Source organism: Grampus griseus, assembly GCF_964374135.1.
Source record: "Grampus griseus genome assembly, chromosome: 13".
NCBI classification, from domain to species: Eukaryota; Metazoa; Chordata; class Mammalia; order Artiodactyla; family Delphinidae; genus Grampus; species Grampus griseus.
In genome coordinates, this window is record NC_139007.1 from 18,357,215 (window position 1) to 18,380,085 (window position 22,871).

Genomic DNA, 22,871 nt, shown 5'->3' on the forward strand with positions numbered 1-22,871 from the left:
CATCATCAAAAAGCCTACAAATAATAAGTGCTGGAGAGGGTGTGGAGAAAAGGGAACCCTCCTACACTGCTGGTGGGAATGTAAGCTGGTCCAGCCACTATGGAGAACAGCAGAGAGGTTGCTTAAAAAACTAAAAATAGAGTTACCATATGATCCAGCAATCCCATTCCTGGGCATGTATCTGGAAAAGATGAAAACTCTAACTCAAAAAGACACATGCACCCCAATGTTCATAGCAGCACTACTTACAATAGTCAAAACATGGAGGCAACCTAAGTGTCCATCAACAGATGAATGGATAAAGAAGATGTACACACACACACACACACACACACAATGGAATACTACTCAGCCAAAAAAAGAATAAAATAACATCATTTGCAGCAGTATAGATGAAATTAGAGATTATCATACTAAGTGAATTAAGTCACAAAGAGAAGACAAATACCGTATGATACCACTTATATGGAGAATCTAAAAAACTGATACAAATGAACTTATTAGCAAACCAGAAACAGACTTACAGACACAGAAAACAAACTTTTGGTTACCAAATGGGAAAGGGGGGAGAGGGATAAATTAGGAGTTTGGGATTAACAGATACACACTACTGTATGTAAAATAGACAAATAACAAGGACCTTCTGTATAGCACAGGGAACTATATTCAGATTTTGTAATAACCTATAATGGAAATGAATCTGAAAAAGTTATATACACACATACGTGTGTATGTGTATACACACACACACACACACACAATTTAATCACTGCTGTATTCAGTGAATATAGTAGTGACACAATACAACACTGCAAATCAACTATACTTCAATAAAAAATGTACAATTTATTGATATAACTATGACATATATTATATCACATACATTTCCCTAAAAATGAAGTCAATTAGTCATAGAATATTACATATTTAGAGAACAGCTACTTTGTCCCTCTTACCTGTTCCTGTCATTTCATTATCAGTCATATCTGGCAGTGCTTCTGGATTAGTTGTTGCTCTCTCCTGGTCATCAAGGTTGACCTCTGCAACAGAGTCTAATGAATCAAGCAGCACTACTGGAATAACATAAAAGAAAAAAATATTAGGAATATAGAGAAGCTTGTATGGTTCCATAAACAAAATATTTAAATTGTATGCAATCTGTATAAAAACAAAGATAAATGTTTACATATAAAGAATACATAATCATAGATCTAAGAGAAGCATTTTATTCTTATATACAACAGAGTAGGCTTATGTCAACACATATCTATGCTTATATACAAGTCTAATTTATGTTTATATGTAAAAGGCAAAAGGCCTGCAAAAACTAACAAAAAATTTTTTCTTCCTCCAATTTTATTGACGTATAATCGCCAATTAAAAATTGTATATATTTGAGATCTATGACTTGTTGATTTGATAAACATACACATTGTGAAATAATCACCAAAATCAAGATAATTAACATATCCATTTACCCTTTTTTGTGTATGTGGTGAGAACACCTAATATCTCCCCTCTCAGCAAGTTTCAAGTAGTATACAACATTAACTATAGTCACATTGTTGTGCATTATTTATCTCGCATAACTGAAACTTTGTACCCCTTAACCAACATCTTCCTATATCCCCCAACCCCAGCCTCTGGTAACCAACATTCTACTCTGTTTCTAGGAGATTGACATTTTTAGATTCCACATATGTGAGAATATGCAGTATGTCTTTCTTCATGTGGCTTATTTCACTTCATGTAAATGTCCTCCACATTCATCCATGTTGTTGCAAATGGCAGGATTTCTTTCTATTTTTAAAGCGAAATATTACGCATGTAAATACATATTACATATACATGTGTAATATTATATATACTACATCTTCTTTATTCATTTGTCTGTTGATGGACATTTAGGTTGTATCCATACCTTGGCTACTGTGAATAATGCTGCAATAAACATGGGAGTACAGGTATCTCTTCCAGATATATATCTAGAAGTGGGATTCTGAATAATAAGGTAGTTCCACTTTTAATTTTTTTCAGGAACTTCTATACTGTTTTCCATAAAGGCTGTGCCAAGTTACCTCCCTACCAACAGTGCACTAGAGTTCCCTTTTCTCCACATCCTCGCCAAAACTTATTTTTTCCTCCTTCTGGTAACAGGCATTCTGACAGGTGTGAGGTGGTATCTCATTGTGGTTTTGATCTGCATTTCCCCGATGATTAGTGAGCTTCAGTATCTGTCCATACACCTGTTTGCCCATTTATATATCTTCTTTTCAGAAATGTCTATCTGGGTCCTCTGCTCACTTTTAATTTTTTGTTGTTGTTGTTACTGAGTTGCATGAGTTTTTTGCATATTTTGGATATTAACCCTTTACCAGATACATGGTTTACAAATATTCTGTCCCACTTTATAGGTTGCCTTTTCACTCTGTTGTTTCCGTTGCTATGCAGAAGCTTTTTTTAGTTTAATGTAATACCATTTATCTATTTTTGCTTTTGTTGTCTGTGCTTTTGGGGTCATATCCAAAAAATTATTGCCTAGTGCAACATCAAGAAGCTTTTTTCCTATGTTTTCTTCTCACAGTTTTGCAGTTTCTGGTCTTATATTTAAGCCTTTGATCCATTTTGAGTTGATTTTTGTATGTGGCGTGAGATAAGGATCCAATTTCATTCTTCTGCACGTGGATGTCTAGTTTTCTGAACACAATGTATTGAAGAGACTATCTTTCCTCATTGTATATTTTTGGCACCCTTGTTGAAGATCAGGTGACACCGATGCATGGATTTATTTCTGGGCTATTCTATTTCATTGCTTTTGTTTTTGCTTCATTGGTTTTATATGTCTGTTTTTATGCCAGTACCATACTGCTTTGGTTACTATAGCTTTGTAATACATTTTGAAATCAAGGAGTGTGATGCCTCCATGCTTTGCTCTTTCTCAAGTTTGCTTTGGCTATGTGAGGTCTTTTGTGGTTCCATACAAATTTTAGGATTGTTTTTTCTATTTCTGTGAAAAATATCATTGGAATTTGATAGGGATTTCACTCAATCTGTAGGTCACTTCGGGTAGTATGAATGTTTTAACAGTATTAATTCTTCCAATCCATGAGCACAGAATATCTTTCCACTTATCTGTGTGTTTTCAACTTCCTTCCTCAATGTTTTATAGTTTTAAGCATAATTTACCTCGTTGATAAAATTTATTCCTAAGCATTATATTCTTTTTGATGTCACTGTAAATAGAATTGCTTTTCTGTAGTTTTCCTGAGGAATATTTGTCTGGTTTTGGTATCAAGGTGATGCTGGCCTTACAGAATGAGTCTGCAAAAATTTCCTCTTCCTGTATTTTTTGGAAGGGTTTAACAAGGACTGATATCAATACATCTTTGAATGTCTGGTACAATTTATCCATAAAGGCATGCTGGGCTTTTAAAAAATAAGTACTCTTAAATACAACAGGAAGAATTTAAGGTAGGCATAAGGAACGTATTATTGAGAAAATGTGTAAAGTTTAATTCATCAGAAAATATTTAAAAACAAAAATAGTAATTTATTCAGAATTATTTAGATGTAATTCTGAACAGACCAATTTTTCGCCAATGAAAATTTATGAATATATATAATATTTACCATTAGCCAGCATGCCAGTTTTCTCTTCTTCCTAAATTAAAAAAAGAAAATAGTTACATGATTTGAAACTGAAGTTACACGAAATGACTGCAATGCAGAAGAATAACAAAATTTGGAAGCCAGTGCTTTACTCCATGATGAAAAGATCAAGAAACGTGCTTTCCGGATTTCTTTCATCACACTCATTCACTGCCAATTCTATAAGACTAGAGAATGTAGCTGTGAGAGAATGTCTAGAAGTCTCTTCAGAACCTTGGTGATTACCAGCAATTAATTCAGGCCTTTATAAGCCTTGTTTAAAGTATCTCAATGCCATTTGTTCATCCACCTTGCTCAGAAATTCTCCTACTTTTTGAACTCCAAGATAACATGGCTAGTTCACGTAAGATTCCTGCTATAATAATATCACCATTTTCCCTATTGATCAATATTAATGATCAAATATAAGTTGCACTCATCATTTCATCTACATTTTGAGACAAAATCTTCAAAAAAGGCAGGCCATCAAATGGCAAGATAGTTGAAATTTGTCAAAATTATAGGTTCCCTTAGAGTAAGTTTTCTAATTGTGTCACCTGTATTCTCCACTTGGATAGGCAGTGTATAGGATCCACCCATAAGAGCAGAGCTTTCATTCCTTCCTATTTTGACCCTTACTCAGACGGCTCTCTACTAGGCTTCCACATTTAGGTGGACACTTTTTTATACAGACTATATTTTCTTAATATACCAAACTATTGTGCCCTCTACTGACCTATTTATTTTTCTAGTAGAAATTACTGTAATACAAAGTACTGTAATTGCCATATTCCAAGTATGAATCCCATTAACTTTCTAAGCATAATTATCAGATCGCTTTAACCTTCATGTATTTCTAAGGTCACATTCTTTTCTCCCACAAACTGAGTGACATAATGATACCAAGGAAAAGTACTAGGTAAATTAAAAAATAAGAGTATTTCTTAACACCCAGAAAGTGATCCCTGCTTTTATTTAGAGTCTATGGTTTCAAATACGTTCAAAACATCTAGTCCTAACATACAGTTGCAAAAGAGACTGTATCCAGATCAAAACCAATATAACAAATAGTATTGTCCTACTGGCTACTATTAGGTAGCTTCAAGGATAAGTTCTGTCTGGCAGGCAATATGGAGTAGTACCCTTAGCCAGTCTTGGTAGCCAATTCTTGGTAAGAACTGAGAAACAAGAGAATTAGAGTACAACAACACTTAATGTGAATGGAATAGTTTACTTTACAATCTTAGCCCAGTAAGTTTCAGGCAGTAATGTCACTATTAGCATAAATACTGAGGCAGCTATGTATTGCACTTCACAAGGACAAGACCTACCAAAGAAAAGTATAGTTTAATATACCTGTTTAAAAATCAGATTTGAGATTTTAATGAAGTTTTCAATTTCTAAAGCTTAAGGAAACTTGCCAAAAGAAATCTTTCAGAAAATCATCAACTGCCATGTATTTCATTAAGATTTAAATTTACACCTGAGTTAAGAAAACGTCTGAGTATTAAGAGACCTATAACTTTACAACAAGCTAGACTATAAAGAACTCTGTATTTTGAGCTCTTTATACAGCAACAGCTAAGGTGATGAAAGAAGTTTCCAAACTGTCAAACATATAAGTGATACATACCTGTTTAGGTACATTTATTTTTTCTGATTTGGAATTTTCTTTGGAATTAGTCTCTTCTTTAGGAGTCAAAGGTACATCAATATCCTCATCTTCAAAATCATCACTATAATTTTCTGAAGAAAATAGTTTTAAAAATACAAGGATCATACTGTCAAAAAAGTCAAATTCCATGAAAATATTACAGATTTCCAAAAGAAGTCTGCATAAGAGTAATTTATTTAAATGTTAACATAAAGATACCTTGAAGAACATACTTTTTGGGGCAAAGATTTAAAGAGAATTCAATTCGTAAGACTTGGGTTTTATTTTTGTACTTTCAAACAGTTATCAGTTTTACATTTTTAATATTTTGTATAATTAACCAACTGAAAATTTCTAGAGCTGTTCAAGAAATTTTATATCTTTAAAAAAAACTTCAATTACTTGATTTTTTTAAAGACAAAAATCTCAAAATTGCTTACTTATAAAAGGGAACACTTTTGTGAAATCTTGACACTCTTAAACAAAAGGTTGGATTTTGCTTATTTTTTTAAGTTGATTTTTTTTGTCTTTATAGGTATCTCTTCTGTAACCCTTAAGCAGTTCTTATGAAAGGTCTATCTCTGACCCCTCCCTCAGGTAAATACTAGCCTTATATGACCTCCGCTGTTTCTTAATCCTGGGCACTTCTCAGCTAAAGTCCCACATTATATCTCAATGGCTTTGTAGCAGAAGGGAAATGTGTGTCCATGTTAATATGATGCCATCAAGCTACTTATGGCAAAGGTGGGCAGGCACTATCTGGCCAGGATCTCTTCATCAATTTTTAATTCGTTGTTTACAGCCGTTAAATCAAAGGACTGACTGAGATTTGTGGGCTATAGAACAGGAATAGCCTTTTCAGAGTGGAACTGATCATTCATAATCTTATCTGTATTTCAAAAGTCAGATCACATTCAGAGACAGGATGGCCTGATGGGAGAAAGACTGCACGAGGTACAAGAGAGTCTGCTTCTGGAATGGCCATCCTTCAGTCTTCTCTTAGAAGAGAGGGGACAACTTGAATGTGATTAACGATGGAAGTCTGAAAATAATTAAGTTAAACAGAGGTGCTTTCAGTGAGATCTACTTACAGAAACATCTCCATGTTAGTTCATAAGGAATACAATGGTGGAACAGCATGGGTATTGTGACTTAGGTAGATAAGCTAGGTGAGTTGGTTAACTACATCAATATCTACATTCTGAGGACGAGAAGCACACCTTTCCTTCTCTTCTATATAAGAAAGAACACTGCCTGGGATTTTCTAAATATCAGTAGACATAATTCAATTCACAAAACAGTTACTGAGAAATTACCTTGTATTAGACAAATTCTAGATGCTAGGACCAATATCAGATGATTAAGATCCTAATATTCTAGTGGGAATCACTGAATTTTAAGTACCTCAGTGATTAGTCTTTCTTAAGTAAAGATGATAAAACAAGGAGAGAGGAGACAAGGGAGGGTATGACAATGAACTCAGACAACTACTTGGGATTTGGGAACTATGTGAAATCAATGGAGGGGGATGCAGCGTTTGTGTCACTGCAAAGAAGCAGTATAAGAAACAGTTTGGGTAGTGTGGCATAGTGCTTAGAGCATGACCAGGAGCCAGAAGACTTGGATTCAATTCCTGGTTCTACTGTTCTCAGCTGCAGAACCAAAAGCAGGTCACAAACCCTCTTTGCCTCATTTTTCCCATCTGTAAAGTAGGGATGATAATAGTACTTATTTCAGAGGGTTGCTGAGGAGATTAACAGTTAAAGTGTTATATAATATGTAGTATATATCAGTGTTAGCCATTATGTTTAGCAGTAGTAATTATCTTTGTTAGTATTATTATAGCTTGTGTTGCACTTAATCTGAATTGAAAGTTAATAAAGCCAAATATTATTTCTGATTAAGAAAACTCCTAATCTAATGTGCATTTTTCAAAACTACATTTTGTTAGTTGCACTTACTAACTGAATAGTCTGTAGGCAAATACTATTGTCCAACATATAAAAGACCAACCTCCTCCTCATGAATTTGTCACGATTAAACTAGGTTTGAAGCAAGAAGGAAATGCCACTGGTAGTCACAGAGAGAAATGAGACAGGACAAGAAATAACAGGAAGGAAAACAGCATATCAGAGACTTCTGAAAGAAACACCAAGGGAGATTAAGTTTATATGAAAATGAAAGAATAAAACCCAATTGAAAAGGTGGTTCTCATATGAAAAATATCAGAGACAATAATATCCAGCTCTTTCACACTGTTTGGGAAACAATGAGAATATTAATTTTTATCGTTCTGACCTTTTGACAGGAAGATGTTACACATGTTATATGTTTCTACTATTATATTCCATACCCTTGTAACTTTGAAAAGATTATTTGCGTAAACAGAAAATAGGTAAACAATTCTCAATGTAAAAGATCTAAAAGATACATTTTAGAGACATTTTTCATTCTCTGTTGGAAAATTTGGCTGTGAATTTTAATTTAAGTATGATGCAATCTAGAGGACTTTCTCCTCTACCATCTTGGATATCAAGGACTTTGTAAATAATGAGTAAAATGGACAAAATATATGAAACAATTGTTTTCAGACACTGGACAATCGATAGCACAAAAATATGATTCCCAAGAAAGATAACAAGTGAGCTGAGCCCTACGTTCACTAGAAGGTATGTACATCCTGGAGCGCTGAGCAGGGAGGAGGAGATCAGGAAGGTCTCACTGTGTTAAGGATACAGAGATAAGAGTACAGAAAAGACAAGGTGATTAGAAGCTGCAGCGGAGTGATAAAGAGAGAAGGTACTGATGCAGAAATAGAGCACTAGAAATCTACATGGAGTAGATTTCTGAATCTTTCCTGGAGTCTTTCCTGAATACTGAGTCATGTATGTGCAGCTGGAGCAGAGAATAACTGGGAAGCTGCAGGCTAGACAGACAGTTCCCAGAGTTCGCACAGGGTAAGGAGATTCTGAAGCTCTAACCAGCTTAAGTGGAAAAAATCCTCATTGTCCAGTAGGGGCATTCAGTGGAAATCTCAGGAGGGCTGTGCGTGAGTAGCAGGGTCAAACTCTGCTAGACTAAGTAAGGATCCTCTTGACGTCTCCTAACAAAGCAGAAGAAAAGGCTTGAAAGGATCAAGCTATCTGCCAGAACAAAGCTCAATACTCCTTAAAAGAAGAAAACAAGATCCAGACACTCAACAATGTAAAAAATCTATAATATATTCAACACTCAGTTAAAAAATTACTAGAATTACAAGGAGGAAAAAGTGACCACAACTAGGAGAAGCAGCAGCCAACAGAACGAGACCCAGAAATGAACAAATACTGGGATCAGCAGAATATACTCAATGTTGGGGACTTGGAAACATACTAAAGAGATGAAAAAACAAATCCAAAAGAAACTTCTAGGTCAAAGGAAAAAAGGATCATTCAATGAATTAACAAAACATTAAAGAAAAGAAGAAAAAAAATCAGTGAACTTAAGACACTGCAATAAAAACTGAAGCAGAGAGGAGAAAAGGTTTAAAAAATGAAATAGTCTTAGTGACCTGTGGGACAAAATTTAACTTTCTAACATACTTGTAATTAGGATCAGAAAGCAAGGGGTGGCAGAAATGATATTTGAATAATTAATGGCAAAAACATTTTTTGATTTTGATGGAAACTATGAATTCACAAATCAATTGATGCTAAACCAGCTCCAAACAGGATAAATACAAGAAACAAACAGGATAAATACAAGAAAAGTACACCAAGATCATCCTCATCAAATTGCCACAAAACTGGCCTAAAGAGAAAAATTTGAAAACAGAGGGAAAAGAAGACAATATATATACAAAATCACAATAACAGGAATTACCACTGACTGCTCATGAGAAATAATGTCAGAGGACAATAGAATGAAATCATTAAAGTGCTTAAAGAAATAAAAACTACCTACAATTTTATATCAAGCAAAAGTGTTCTTCAAAAACAAAGGCAAAATATACTTTCAGATAAACAAAACCTCAGAGAAATTATCCCTAGTAGACCTGCACTGCAAGAAAAGTTCAGGAGGTTTTTCATGCTGAACAAAAATAATACTAGATAGAAACTCAAAATAATACTAGATAGCAACTATTTGGAAGTTGGTAAGAGAAGAAGTCTTAAAAGTTCTCATCACAAGAAAAAATAATTTTTTTGTAATTATGTAAAGTGACAGATGTTAACTAGACTTATTATGGTGCTCATTTCACAATGTATAGATATTAAATCATTATGTTGTACACCTGAAATTAATATGTTATATATGTCGATTATATCTTAATTTTAAAATAAACTTTTAAAATTCATTTCAAAATAAAAAGTTAAAAAAAAAGAAACTCAAATCTATGCAAAGAAATACAAGTCATTGGGAACGGTAAATACATGGATAAATATAAATTTTTACATACGTATAAATTTTTTTACCTTCCTTAAAATTTTTTTAAAATGATTAACAGATTGTTAAAAGCAATAATAATAATGATAATAGTAATAATACTGCTGTATTATGGGGTTTTTAAGACATGTAGAAGAAAAATGTATGCCAAAAATAGCAAAAAGGTTGGGGGAAGTTTACTGTTAAGATTCATGTAATGTGGTATAATGTTATTTGAAAGTAGACTCTAGTAAGATAAAGATGCATATTGTGAATCACAGGGCAACTAAGAAAAAAATACAGCAAAGAAGTACAACTAACAACCCAAAAGAAGGGTTAAGATGGAATGGTATAAATACTCAATCCAATAAAATGTAGCACAAAAGCAATAACCAAAAAAAGATGGGAAGATAAAAAAAATGAATGGCAAAACAGTAAATAACCATACCAATGAATATATTTTTGCAAAGCGTAGAAACATTTCAATTAAAAGTCTGAGACTGTCAGATTGGCTATAAAAGCAAAACTCAGCTATACGCTACCAAAAGAAAACCATTTAAAATATAGAAACACAGACACATTAAAAGTCAAACGATGGAAAAAGACACACCTCCCTCACCATGCTTTGGAGGTATTTGTCCTGACTGCACACATTCTTCTGGTCCTAGCACAAAAGTCCTTTTTCTGTCTTCCAAATGGGTCCACTACCCACTCCCAACAAATGAAGCAGTCCTGCACTTACAACAATTTTAGTAGCTCTAATTGTGCTGTAGGCAACTCACTCTACCTGTTCAAGCTCTTTCCAAGATAATATGATTTTCCTTTTATTTTTCTCTTATCAATATCTTTATTAAAAGCTATATTATCTTTTCAAATACTGTAAATTTTAGAACCATTGAAATTACCTGCCAGTTCTTCATGTTTTGATTCATCCTCATGTTTATCTTCAGTCAGTTCCACATTAGCTTGATTACTGGAAAAATATTTACTTAATTTAGTATTACATGTTAATAATACATTACCATGCAATATTTTGTGTATATTTTTAAAAACCTCTAACATTACATATTTCTTCTCAAGTACTTTTGTTCTAGCAAAAGCTAAAAATCTGGAAGCTATGAGGGAAATGTTTTGAAAATAAAGGATCTAAGACTAATTGTAGTTGCCAAAGTAATACAAAGGGGGAAAAAATGCCATTTTCTTAATTTTATACACAAATATACACAATTTTATACATAAATATGTGCATTTACATTTCTCAGGGCCCAGCCAGCCTTTCTACGCTAAAGATTAGGAACTGACCACAAGCTGTAAGAATCAGTGAAGTCTATGTGGAGACCAGAAAAAAACCGCCAGAATCAGCATTTACATGCTAAGAAGCAATTTCATCCTGAAATGGAAGCTGAAAGAGAGAGCCTTGAGCCAGTAAATACTCAGCAAGGTGACGAGAGCTACTTTTAATTATATTGGATATATTAGTTCATATACTGCCTTCCTTCAATCCAAAGAATCAGTTCTACCTTTTTCAGTCCCCCAACCATGGCTTTAGTGAGATCATTAGCAGATCAAGAAACTATAAACTCTAATTAGCAGAAAATACCATTGCATACTCAATACACTACTGCACTCTGACTAGGCTGTTCTTGCGTAGAAATATCAGTAGTTAAGAATATTGTTAAGAACAAAGAAATGTTAAGAAATATTGCAAAGGGGCAAAAACTTGTGGCCAGCAAACCTGTGTATGTTTAATCTGTGTCACTGTTAGGACAGGCAACCACCATGGGCCCTGATGGTCCCTAGGTGTTCTTGCTGGGTATGCCAAGAACGCAAGGCACAGACCCTCCTTCCTAGGTCATTTCTCAGGGTTGTGTGCACTGAGCAACTTTGAGAGATGAGGCAATGTTTCTGCCCCCAAAGCAGGCTTGTTTCCGCTTACTCTAAAGCAAAGATTCCCCAAGCTCAGTGACCCTCTCCTGTAAAGCAACCCACTGCACTGGCAAACAGCCATCATGGACCCCGTGAACCTTGTCGGGCATGGGAAACTAAGGCAAATAAACGTGACCCTCAGGTCCCGCTTTTGTGATGAGAAATAAAGTCCATTTGTTTCTGACCCAGGAATCTTGTGTCTATTGTCAGCATTCATAAAACTGGCAGGCTGACTTGTCAGTTTGCAAGTAGGGTAAAAATCTCAGACACAGTTCATAAGGGTCACTGCTTTGTCCACTGTCCAAGAAAATAAGCATCTTGAGGAGACCAGGCACTCTAATGACCAGAGGCTATGAGTCTCCTGACCCTTAATTTAAATATAGTTTGGTGTTCTTAAAAGCTTAAAATTGTAATCTGGCTTCCATTTATAACTTAAAAAATTAAATGGAAAACTGATACTGAGGAAATTAAAGATATAAGGTTTCAAAGAAGTCTTGAGAATGCCAAAGGTCTGCGGTACTTACAAGGCACCAGCTTAGTCAATTAGTAGAATTTCCAGGATAAATGAGGTCCCCTAATAATCATTAGGGTCAACCATACACAAAGGGAGGACACAAACCAAATCGGTCTTTGCTCCCTGGTTCCTCCTTCCCTTTTTGTTCCTGTTTCCCCTGAGTTTATAATAGCTACCAGGCTGGACTCTCTTACTGATCTTACCTCTGGAAAATCACTTAATAAATTACCTTCCTAGTTAGGTCTATTTGGCAATGTGCTATTCATTTCAAAAGTACCTCATGCATGAAATTTCAGATCTCTAGAGGTTCTCAAATACACATCAACATTTTCCAGCCTATATATATATGTATATATAAATCATATTCTACACACACACACGTAAGCTACCCCTGACCAAAATAATGAAGAGAAAATAGAATTAAAACTAAGATTTAAATTTTGCCTGTTATATATGTTTACCCCTTCAATTCCATACATCTACCAGCCTTTCAAAAATATAAAGACACAAAAATCACTCAATGATCAGTTTATATTGTATTTACATTACCTATGCAAAGCTTTAAAATGTGTGGAGTCATTAGAATCCAATTCTTTATTTAATCTGGAGTAATCAATGGAAGATGTGAAGCCTTTCTCAAGCCTGGCAAAAAATTGCTCTTTTTCCTCTTGCTCTGCTAATGTGTCCAATCCCAATCCAAGAATGCTATGATTGAGCTCAGGAACTACTATCTCTAAAGGGAAAGCACAAATATATTTCATTAACACATAGAATTTTGAAAAAATTAATTTTAATGATGCATTTATTGACATTACATAGTCAGACTTCAAAAAATTTGAAACATACTTCACTTAATCTCTTACTCAAATATAGCTTTATATTCATTATAATACGTAAGGCTATGAAGCTTCTCCAGGGGTATAATTCTAAACCTTCTAGGAAGATATTAAATCTGTCTACACGCTTCAGTAAAGGAGGCTCCAAGATAGTTATGAGTTAACTTTCCTAAAAGTCCTGATTATAAGCATAGTAATTAACCTGTCAACTCACATCCCTCACAATTCTTACCATTGGCCTCTAAGCTGTCAATACTTAAGATAGAGGTTCCACTGCTCTTAAGAAACTGAATCCTTTCGGCAGATTCCTCTTCTATTTCCATAATAGGCTGAGGAGTCTTCTTTGTTTTCAAATAGCTTACATTTGTTCCAAGTAGTCCTGGGATGGGATTTAATATAGTTGGATATTTATGTTAAGAGAATTGTTTTGACTACTATGCCAACACAGTAGTACTGTTATACTAGCTTAGACTAGCTGTACTGTTATATTAGTTATACTAGTAGACCGTAGCTATGAAATAAATCTGGTCTATGAAATAAAAATCCACCAGACCCAAAATTCACAAAACAAAAATTACAATTCTATTTGACTGCAGTGCATCTTATTAAGTGGAATATTTCAACAACTTGCATAATGAGATGAGATTTTTTAAAAATGATTTTGAAGAACAAGTACTTAATACAGTATACCATGCCACTTGGGGAAGTAATCCCAGGGCAGGAGTCAATGGTCAGACCACGCTCATCTACATAGGCTGGGGGTAGCGTTTTGCTCTTCATTCTAAAAGCACTAGAAAACACTGCAAAAGTTATACAATATCAAAATTTCTTTATCCTAGCAGTGTATATTTGTTGTAAAAAACTGATATATGGGAAAAAATAACTATATTATATGATACAAATAATAAGATTAGAAAAATACCACTTTTGCTTAGAAGGAAGCCTTATTGAGAAGTTACAAATTGTGATTTCAATTTCCTACTTAGCATCCTATTGGAGAGACTTTAGAAACAAATTATTTTATGGCTCTGTGTGAATAATGGTTTTAACTGATCCAGTAACAGCTGGAGAAAATCAGGAGATATATCTATAGGCACTTCAAATGAAAACATACACGCCAAGGTCAGGGTGCCGTCGGGGCATCTGTCCAGGGTCTCAGCCCGGCTCTGAAGATGGACTCAGGGATGTGACCCACACTAACCAACCTCATTTGAGACTAATACAACTGAAACCAAGATCCAATTCAGTTATTTATAATGAAGAGTATAACCAGTAGGAGAATTAGACGGTTTCACTAACTAGACAGAACATTTTGTCCTTATGGCAACTGAAAGAGAAAGCAAAATTATAAGCTTGAAGAAGCTCTATGTTGATGTTTAATGGCATCTATGTAAGATTGGGAATGCATTCCTCTCAAAAGGGGTGTTCAATTCTCCCTTAGAAACTTCTATACTCTTGATGGCAGGAATCATATTTAGTTTTTGCATACTAGTGCCAAGTACTCAGAACATAACATGAACTCAATAAACGTTTGTGACTGAACCAGGGACCAGGTTATACCCCTGGGCAGAGGAACCTTCTTCCGCTGTGTTTAAATGGACACTGTCAAAGTCTCCTTCCTAAGTATCCTTTGCATCCTTTACTAATCAAATCCACTCTGATTGATACATTCTTTTAAAAAAAATTTAGTATCTTTAGTCAGGTTACATTTAAGTGTTGGTCTAGGACCTATTCTTTCCCTTTAGGGTGAGTTTGCATACTCCATCTCTGATTCATTACTTTCTAGATAAAGATTTTAATGCTAAATAAGTCACAAATCATTGTCAATTATTTCAATAGTACTTAATCATATAATATCCTTTTCAAGCATCAATGGGGGAAAGATTCTAAAACATAATTCTTCACATGCAAACTTTAGCACTGTGCGTCGTTTATGGATTTATGAAAACACACTGAACTTTTCAATAAGGCAATTCCTTACTGTAAAGTATTAAGAAGAACAGAGAAGTGACTATCAAATTCACAGTAACATTTATTAAACACATTTATTGTTTACTGTTGAGGGTCAAGGAGCACAAGGAAAAAGAAGAGATATAGAAATCCTATCAGTTCATAAAATGGTGCTTAGTGATACACAAATATTGTGAACATAAGTACTTAACAGAGGTAGTCTGAGGATCCTTGCGAATACAGCAGTATCATATATAGTAGCTATACTGAAGAAAACACCCAGAGAGTAATTTTCTATTTGTAAAGATGTGAGTAGGAATAGTTCCAAAAAAGATATACGCATGTGCTAGACAGGATCAATAATGAGTTATTTACTATTAAGGTAATAAAATTATTTTTCTCTACTGTCATTAACAGAGAGCAATACCAAAATCTATAGATTTGTTAAAATCTTCCCAATGCAGTGACATTAATACATTGTCAGAATATTTTATTAAATCACTTTAAATCAATTTACCATTAAACATGATAATATATAAATATACCTAACAGTATTCACCAGCTTAAATTGAGGAACGATAAATTATTTCAATGTAAAATAATCTGATAATGCAGAAACACAGATTCCCTATTATATAAAAAATATATCATAAAGTAATATGAAAATCAAGTCAAACTTCAAAAATTCACACTATTAGTATTATTTTCCTTATATATTTATTAAAAGCATGGTAAGAAAATCCAGAATTAAAAGTCTTGTCTGGGCTTCCCTGGTGGCGCAGTGGTTGAGAATCTGCCTGCTAATGCAGGGGACATGGGTTCGAGCCCTGGTCTGGGAAGATCCCACATGCCGCGGAGCAACTAGGCCCGTGAGCCACAACTACTGAGCCTGCACGTATGGAGCCTGTGCTCTGCAACAAGAAAGGCCACAACAGTGAGAGGCCCGTGCACTGCGATGAAGAGTGGTCCCCGCTTGCCACAACTAGAGAAAGCCCTCGCACAGAAACGAAGACCCAACACAGCCAAAAATAAACAAACAAATGTGGGGTTTAAAAAAAAAAAAAAAAAGTCTTGACTGCCCCCCTGTGGTCAAATAACTTAAAATTAAAAATCAGCAATATTTACCACCATCTTCAAATTCATCTTCAGTTATCCACCATGGCACTGTATCATTCTTCTTCACTTCTTTAGGTTGTCTAGGTGTTTTATTTGAATTTTCAAAAGAATCATCTGAAAGCTAAATCATATACAAGCTAGTGAATTTTAAATTCAAGAATCCCAGATTTATCACTGAAAATGTTTCTTTGTTCTCTGATATTTCAGTTATCACCTAAACATTCTCAGCAATTATGTATAAATTCATATATTTCTAGACTTATAGGGTCAAAATAACTTAAACATCAAGAATACATCTCTGAACACTGATTTCATACCCAGAACTAAACAAGCAGACGAAACAAGGAGAAAAACATCAACAATAAAAACAAAGAAATAAAAAACTTGATCAAGAAACGTAATCAGGAAGGAATAAAAGGATATAATCCTTTTTTAGACACTATCTCGGGTCTAAGAATAAATAATGATTGTGCAAAATCACCTAGCATCACTCTAGAGGAACACAAAATTCTAAGACCAGGAAGAACTGAGTGTGAGGTGTTTACCACAGAAATTTGCATTTGTCACAATGATTAATAAACTTTAATAAACTTTTATTTGTCCTTTTCTACTCTTCAGGTTCAAATCTTACTACAATCCTAAACCCCTACTCTAACCCCGATCTACCACCCTTACTCTCAGCCAATAACTTGGGCTCTCTCTTCACAGAGAAAATAAAGACCTTAGGTCAAAAACCACCTTCCTTCTCCTTCCCCTCACTCCACCACTAAACTCACCCGTTAAGACACTGCTTTCCTCTCTCAGAAGAGCAATTCTTTCCTCCACTCCCAGGAGAACCTGCAGAGGGGCCACCTCCCGCCTCACCAAGTTCTCGCTTGCTGGGTTATCCTAATGCATCTCTGCACCTCACTCCCTCCGCAATCTCCTTGCCCTCCTCCCCTCAGGTTATAAACTTGCTCATCACTGCATCCCCAGGGCCTAGCACAGCACCTGGCATAATTGTATAGTATAAGAATGAACACTTGGGCTTCCCTGGTGGCGCAGTGGTTGAGAGTCTGCCTGCCAATGCAGGGGACACGGGTTCGTGCCCCAGTCCGGGAAGATCCCACATACCGCGGAGCGGCTGGGCCCGTGAGCCATGGCCGCTGAGCCTGCGCGTCCGGAGCCTGTGCTCCACAACGGGAGAGGCCACAGCAGTGAGGGGCCCGCGTGCCGGGGGGAAAAAAAAAAAAAAAAGAATGAACACTTAAGTCTACCCTACTTAAAAAAACCAAAACAAACAAACAAAACAAAGCAAACAGGCAAAGTTCCTTACTCCTACCTCCCTTTCATTCTATCTATCATCTTTCCTTTATATACATTCTAACTTCTCCAGGTCACTGTTAAACCCCTTAAAATCTGGTCCCCATCCAAAACAGCTCTCCTCAGTCACCACAGGCCTCCTACATGCCACAAATAAAGGATGACTGTCAGTCACCTCCCTGATCATACCATGGAGTTTGACATGGTGACCAACTCTCACTTCGGGCAAATCTCGCCCTTTGACCTCATAGCACCACCTCCTCCAGGTTATACTTCACCTCTGTGACCTTTCCTAACCAACTCTAATAGCTCTTGGCCCTTTTGCCCTTTTCTTTAACACAAGACTTCCCCAGGACTCTGCTCTTGGTCCTTTTTATCCTTATTCTACACACTTTTTCTGGAGAAGAAATCAACGTTTATTAATTACTTGCCTGCTCTATGTCAGGATCTATACTCAGGTTATTTTAGTCTTTAAATAATCCAGCAGAGATTTACTGATGGGGAAGTAAGCTCAGAGAAGTTAAGCAACTTGTCCAGGTTGCGACTATCAGTAAGTGATACAGAGCTGGGATTCAAACTTGGGTTTCTCTAACTAAGGCCTGTCCACTTTCAAATACTCTATATGGTCCCCCAACTAGGACATTGGTACCTGGGGCACTTCTTAAACTTCTGAGATGACTACACACACATTTCCACCTGCCAACCAAACAACTCTACCCCAGTGACTTGTAAGAATGCCATTTTTAAATCTTCGAAAAGAACTCACTGTCTTCCTTGACCACCAGGCAGGATGAGGGGAGGAGAAAAGAAAGAGTATTCTTTACTCCATCTGAATTTTAGTTGCATCACCTTCCACACAGTCTTATACTTCACTGTCACGCTGAAATGTTCCATTTCTCTCTTTCTATCTCTCGCTGTTTACCAAACTCTGACAATCTGCCTCAGATTCAGTTTTTTCCTCCTAAACTCATGGCTACGTAAAAGTGTGAAAGAAGGACTATAAGTTTTTGGAGCCAGACAGATCTGAGTTCAAACTTTTAACTTCAAAATAAGCTAGTTCTGTTGCTTAGGGAAAATTACGCCTCTTTTCAGTCTATACATATATAAAACAAGCATGGCGACACTGACCTTGCAGGGCTGTGGCAAAGATCAGCAAAGAAACAGAGAATGCCCATCCTACTGTCTAATACATAGTAGGTATTCTTACTTTTGACAATCTTCCACACTGCTTTCTAGGCTACTATCATTAAACACGAAACAAAACAAAACAGCTGGCTGCTCAGTTAACAACAGTGCTCGTGAGGATATGGAGAAACTGGAACCCTAATATTACTAATACACTTCTGGTGAGAGTAAAATGGCACAGCCGTTTAGGAAACAGTTTGACAGTTCCTCCAAAGGTTAAACATAGAGCTACCATATGACCCAGCATTCCCACTCCTAGGTATACACACAAGTGAAAACATACAACCACACAAAAACTTATATACAATTGTCATAGCGGCACTATTCATAATTGCTAGAAAGTGGAAAGAACTCAAATGTCCATCAGCTGATAAGTAGGTAAACAAAATGTGGTAAATCCATACGATGGAATATTATTCAGCTATTAAAAAAAGGAATGAGGTACTGATAGATATGACAACATAAATGAACCTTGAAATTGTTACGTTAAGTAGAACAAGCTGTAAGAAAGACATATGGAATCGGGTAGGAAGGGAAGAAAAGTGATCAGGTCAGGACCTGTTCCCCAGGGAAGGGACACAGAAAAGGAAGGGGATTAAAAGGCTTGGAAACCCACTCTGGGGAGTAGGTGGCTAGAACCACATATTGGGGGCCACAGCCCTGGGGTCTGCCACTGGGAAGAGGAGTCCCCATAGCTGGTTATAAAACCAGTGGGACCGACAGTGGGGCTGTAAGAAACCGAGACTCTGCTCGTGAAGAGTGTGCACATATTTCCTTACTCCCGAAACAAGGTGGAAGAAGCAGAAAGAAACTGCACGGGACTCTGGCTGGTTTCCTATGACCACCCTGGCACAAGGCCTGGCCCAAGCCAAACCCCTACTCCAGCCCCTCTTGCTCCAGCACTACTCCTCTCTGGGGCAAAGATGACAATGTGACAATGCTAGGAGAGGAAAGAGTACATGCTTATAGGGAACAGAACCAGCTGGCACCCAACCCTCAGGGCTTCTGCTCCAGCACCTTGGGACTCACTCCCACCCCTCATAGGGTGGTGTTGGCCACTGAGTGAGGAGAAGCCTTGGCTCACACCTGGCTCTGGCTTGAGCCCCTTCATCTCCAGTCCCACCTCTTACCAAAGTGATAGCTGCCAGCACACCCTGGAGAAAGACACAGCTCCTGCTTACGTCAGATCCAGCTCTCCCATCAAAGCCACCAGGCACGTGCAGACTGCACAGGGACACTCCCACAAAGGGGCACCCCTTCAAGATGGGGATAGGTAACCGTTTCACTTAATTTCATAGAGACAGAGAAAGTTAAAGAAAATGAGAGGACAGAAGAACTTGTTTCAAACAAAAGAACAAGAAAAACAACTAATGAAACAGAGATAAATAATTTACCAGATAAGAAGTTCAAAGCATTACTAATAAGAATGCTGAAAAAGGAACAGATGAACACAGTGAGAATTTTAACAAGAAATTAGAAAATATAAAAGAACCAGCCAGAAGTGAAGAATACAACTGTAATGAAAAACACACTAGAACGAATTAACAGCTGACTAGGTGATACAGAAGAATGCATAAGTGATCTGGAAGACAGAATAATGGAAATCACCCAATCAGACATGAAAAAAAAACAAATTTAAAAAATGAAAACAATTTAAGGGAACTCTGAGATACCATCAAGTGTACCAACATTCATATTATAGGTGTCCCAGATGGAGAACTCAGAGAGAAAGGAGTTGAAAATTTATTTGATGAAATTATGGCTGAAAACTTCTTGAACCTGAGTAAGTAATCAGATATCCAGGTACAGGAGGCACAGAGAGTCCCAAATAAAATGAACCCAAATAGACCCACACCAAGACATATCACGATTAAAGTGTTATTAAAATGTTAAAAGTTAAAGAGATTATTCTAAAGGCAGCAAGAGAAAAACAAAGAGTCGCATACAAGTGAACCCCACCCCCCAAAAGCTATCAGCTGATTTTTCTGCAGAAACTTTGCAGGCCAGAAGGGAACGGCATGATATATTTAAGGTGCAAAAGGGAAAAACCTAAAACCTAGGATACTCTACCACCAAAATTATAATTTGGAATTAAAGGACAGATGAAAAACTTCTCAAACAAGCAAAGACTAGAAGAGTTCATCAATACTAAATTGACCCTAAAGGAAATGTTAAAGGGTCTTCTCTCAGTGGAAAAGAAAATGCTACAACAAGAAGTAGACATGTATAGGAAAAGAAAAACCCCACTAATAATGACAAATATATAGTAAAGGCTGTGGATCAACCACTTAAATAAGCTAGTACAAAGATTCAAAGACAAAAATTGTATAATCAGCTATAACTATAATAAAAAGGTAAGGGATAAACATGAAGATGTAAAATATGACACAAAAACACAAAATGTTGGGGAAGGGAGAAAAAAATGTAGAACTTTTAGAATGTGTTTGAACTTAAATGAAACAAGTTTAAAACAAGTGGATATAACCATAGATCAACATATATGAACCCCATGGTAACCAGAAATACAAACCCAATAATGGACACACAAAAACTGGAGAGAAAGGAGCACAAGCATACCACTAAAGAAAATCATCAAATCACAGGAGAAGAAACAAAAAGAAGGAGAAAAGAACAGAGAATAAGTACAAAAACCAGAAAAGAGTAACAAAATGGCAGTACGAACATACCTATCAATAATTGCTTTAAATGTGAATGGACTAAATGCTCCACTCAAAAGACATAGGGTGGCTGACTGGACAAAAAAACAAGACCCATCTATATGCTGCTTACAAGAGACTCGCTCCAGAGATAAAGACACACACAGACTGAAAGCGAGGGGCTAGAAGAAGTTATTTCATGCAAATGGAAACAAGACAGCTGGGGTAGCAATACTCATATCAGACGAAACAGACTTTAAAACAAAGTCTATAACAAAAGGCAAGTAGGGCATTGTATAATGATACAGGGATCAATACAAAAGAGGATATAACATTCATTAGAATATATGCAACTAATATAGGAGCATCTAAATATATAAAGCAAATGTTAACAGCTATAAATGGAGAAACTGGCAATAATACAAAAGTAGTAGGGAATGTTAATAACCAATTGGACAGATGGACAGATCATCCAGACAGAAAATCAGTAAGGTAACACTGGCCTTAAATGACAAATTAGACCAGATGGACTAATAGATATCTACAGGATATTCCATCCAAAACCAGCAGAATACACATCACTTTCAAGTGAACATAGAACATTCTCTAGGGCAGACCACATTCTAGGCCACAAAAAAGTCTCAACGAATTTAAGAGGACAGAAATTATATCAAGCATTTTTTCCGATCACCATGGTATAAACTAGATATCAATTATAGGAAGAAAAATGGGAAAAACACAAACATGTGGAGACTAAATGACATGCTACTAAAAACACAATGGGTCAATGAAGAAATCAAAGAGGAAATCAGAAAATACCTTAAGACAAATGAAAATAAAAACACAACTTTCTGAAATTATGGGATGTAGCAAAAGCAGTTCTAAGAGGAATGTTTACAGTGATACAGGCCTACTTTAAGAAACAAGAAAAATCTCAAACAAACAACATAACCTACCATCCAAAGGAATTAGAAAAAGAAGAACAAAGTTCAAAGTCAGCAGAAGAAAGGAAATAATAAATACCAGAGAGGAAATAAATAGAGACCAAAAAAATAAAATAAAATAAATTTTAAAAATCAATGAAACCAAGAGCTGGTTTTTTGAAATAATAAAGATTTTTTTTTTTTTTTTTGGTTGCATGGCATCTTAGTTGTAGCAGGCAGGCTCCCCAGTTGTAGTCACAGGCTCCTTAGTTGAAGCACGTGGGCTCCTCAGCTGTGGCTCCAGGGCTCCTTAGTTTCAGCTTGCCAGCTCCTTAGGTGCAGCTCATGGGCTCCTTAGTTGTGGCTCACAGGCTCCTTAGTCACGGCATGCAGGCTCCCTAGTTATGGCATGTGAATCCCTAGTTGCAGCATGCATGTGGTATCTAGTTCCCTGAACAGGGATCAAACCCGAGCCCTCCACATTGGGAGTGTGGAGTCTTATCCACTGCTCCACCAGGCAGGGCAGTCCCCCGCAAAATTAAGAAAATTGATAAGCCTTTAGCCAGGGGTTCATCAAGAAAAAAGAGGACCCAAACAAACAAATAAAAAAGAAAGAGGAGAACTAACAACCAATATCACAGATAATAAAATCATAACACAATACTACAAACAGTTACATGTCAACAAATTGGACAACCTAAGAAATGGATTAATTTCTAAAAACATACAATCTTCCAAAACTGAATCAGGAAGACACAG

General features: G+C 36.1%; 1 protein-coding gene across 1 annotated transcript in view; it reads right to left on the reverse strand.

The window, feature by feature from the left end:
• The window catches only part of CEP162 (centrosomal protein 162), a 91,459-nt gene that overhangs the window by 63,734 nt on the left and 4,854 nt on the right, over positions 1-22,871 (reverse strand). Inside the window, exons 3-9 of the mRNA XM_082668790.1 lie at positions 16,055-16,166; positions 13,212-13,358; positions 12,693-12,876; positions 10,609-10,676; positions 5,282-5,394; positions 3,631-3,661; positions 957-1,073 (exon numbers count right to left, since the gene is read on the reverse strand). Coding sequence (XP_082524916.1) covers positions 957-1,073; positions 3,631-3,661; positions 5,282-5,394; positions 10,609-10,676; positions 12,693-12,876; positions 13,212-13,358; positions 16,055-16,166 — 772 coding nt within the window. The remainder of the gene's footprint in view (positions 1-956; positions 1,074-3,630; positions 3,662-5,281; positions 5,395-10,608; positions 10,677-12,692; positions 12,877-13,211; positions 13,359-16,054; positions 16,167-22,871) is intronic.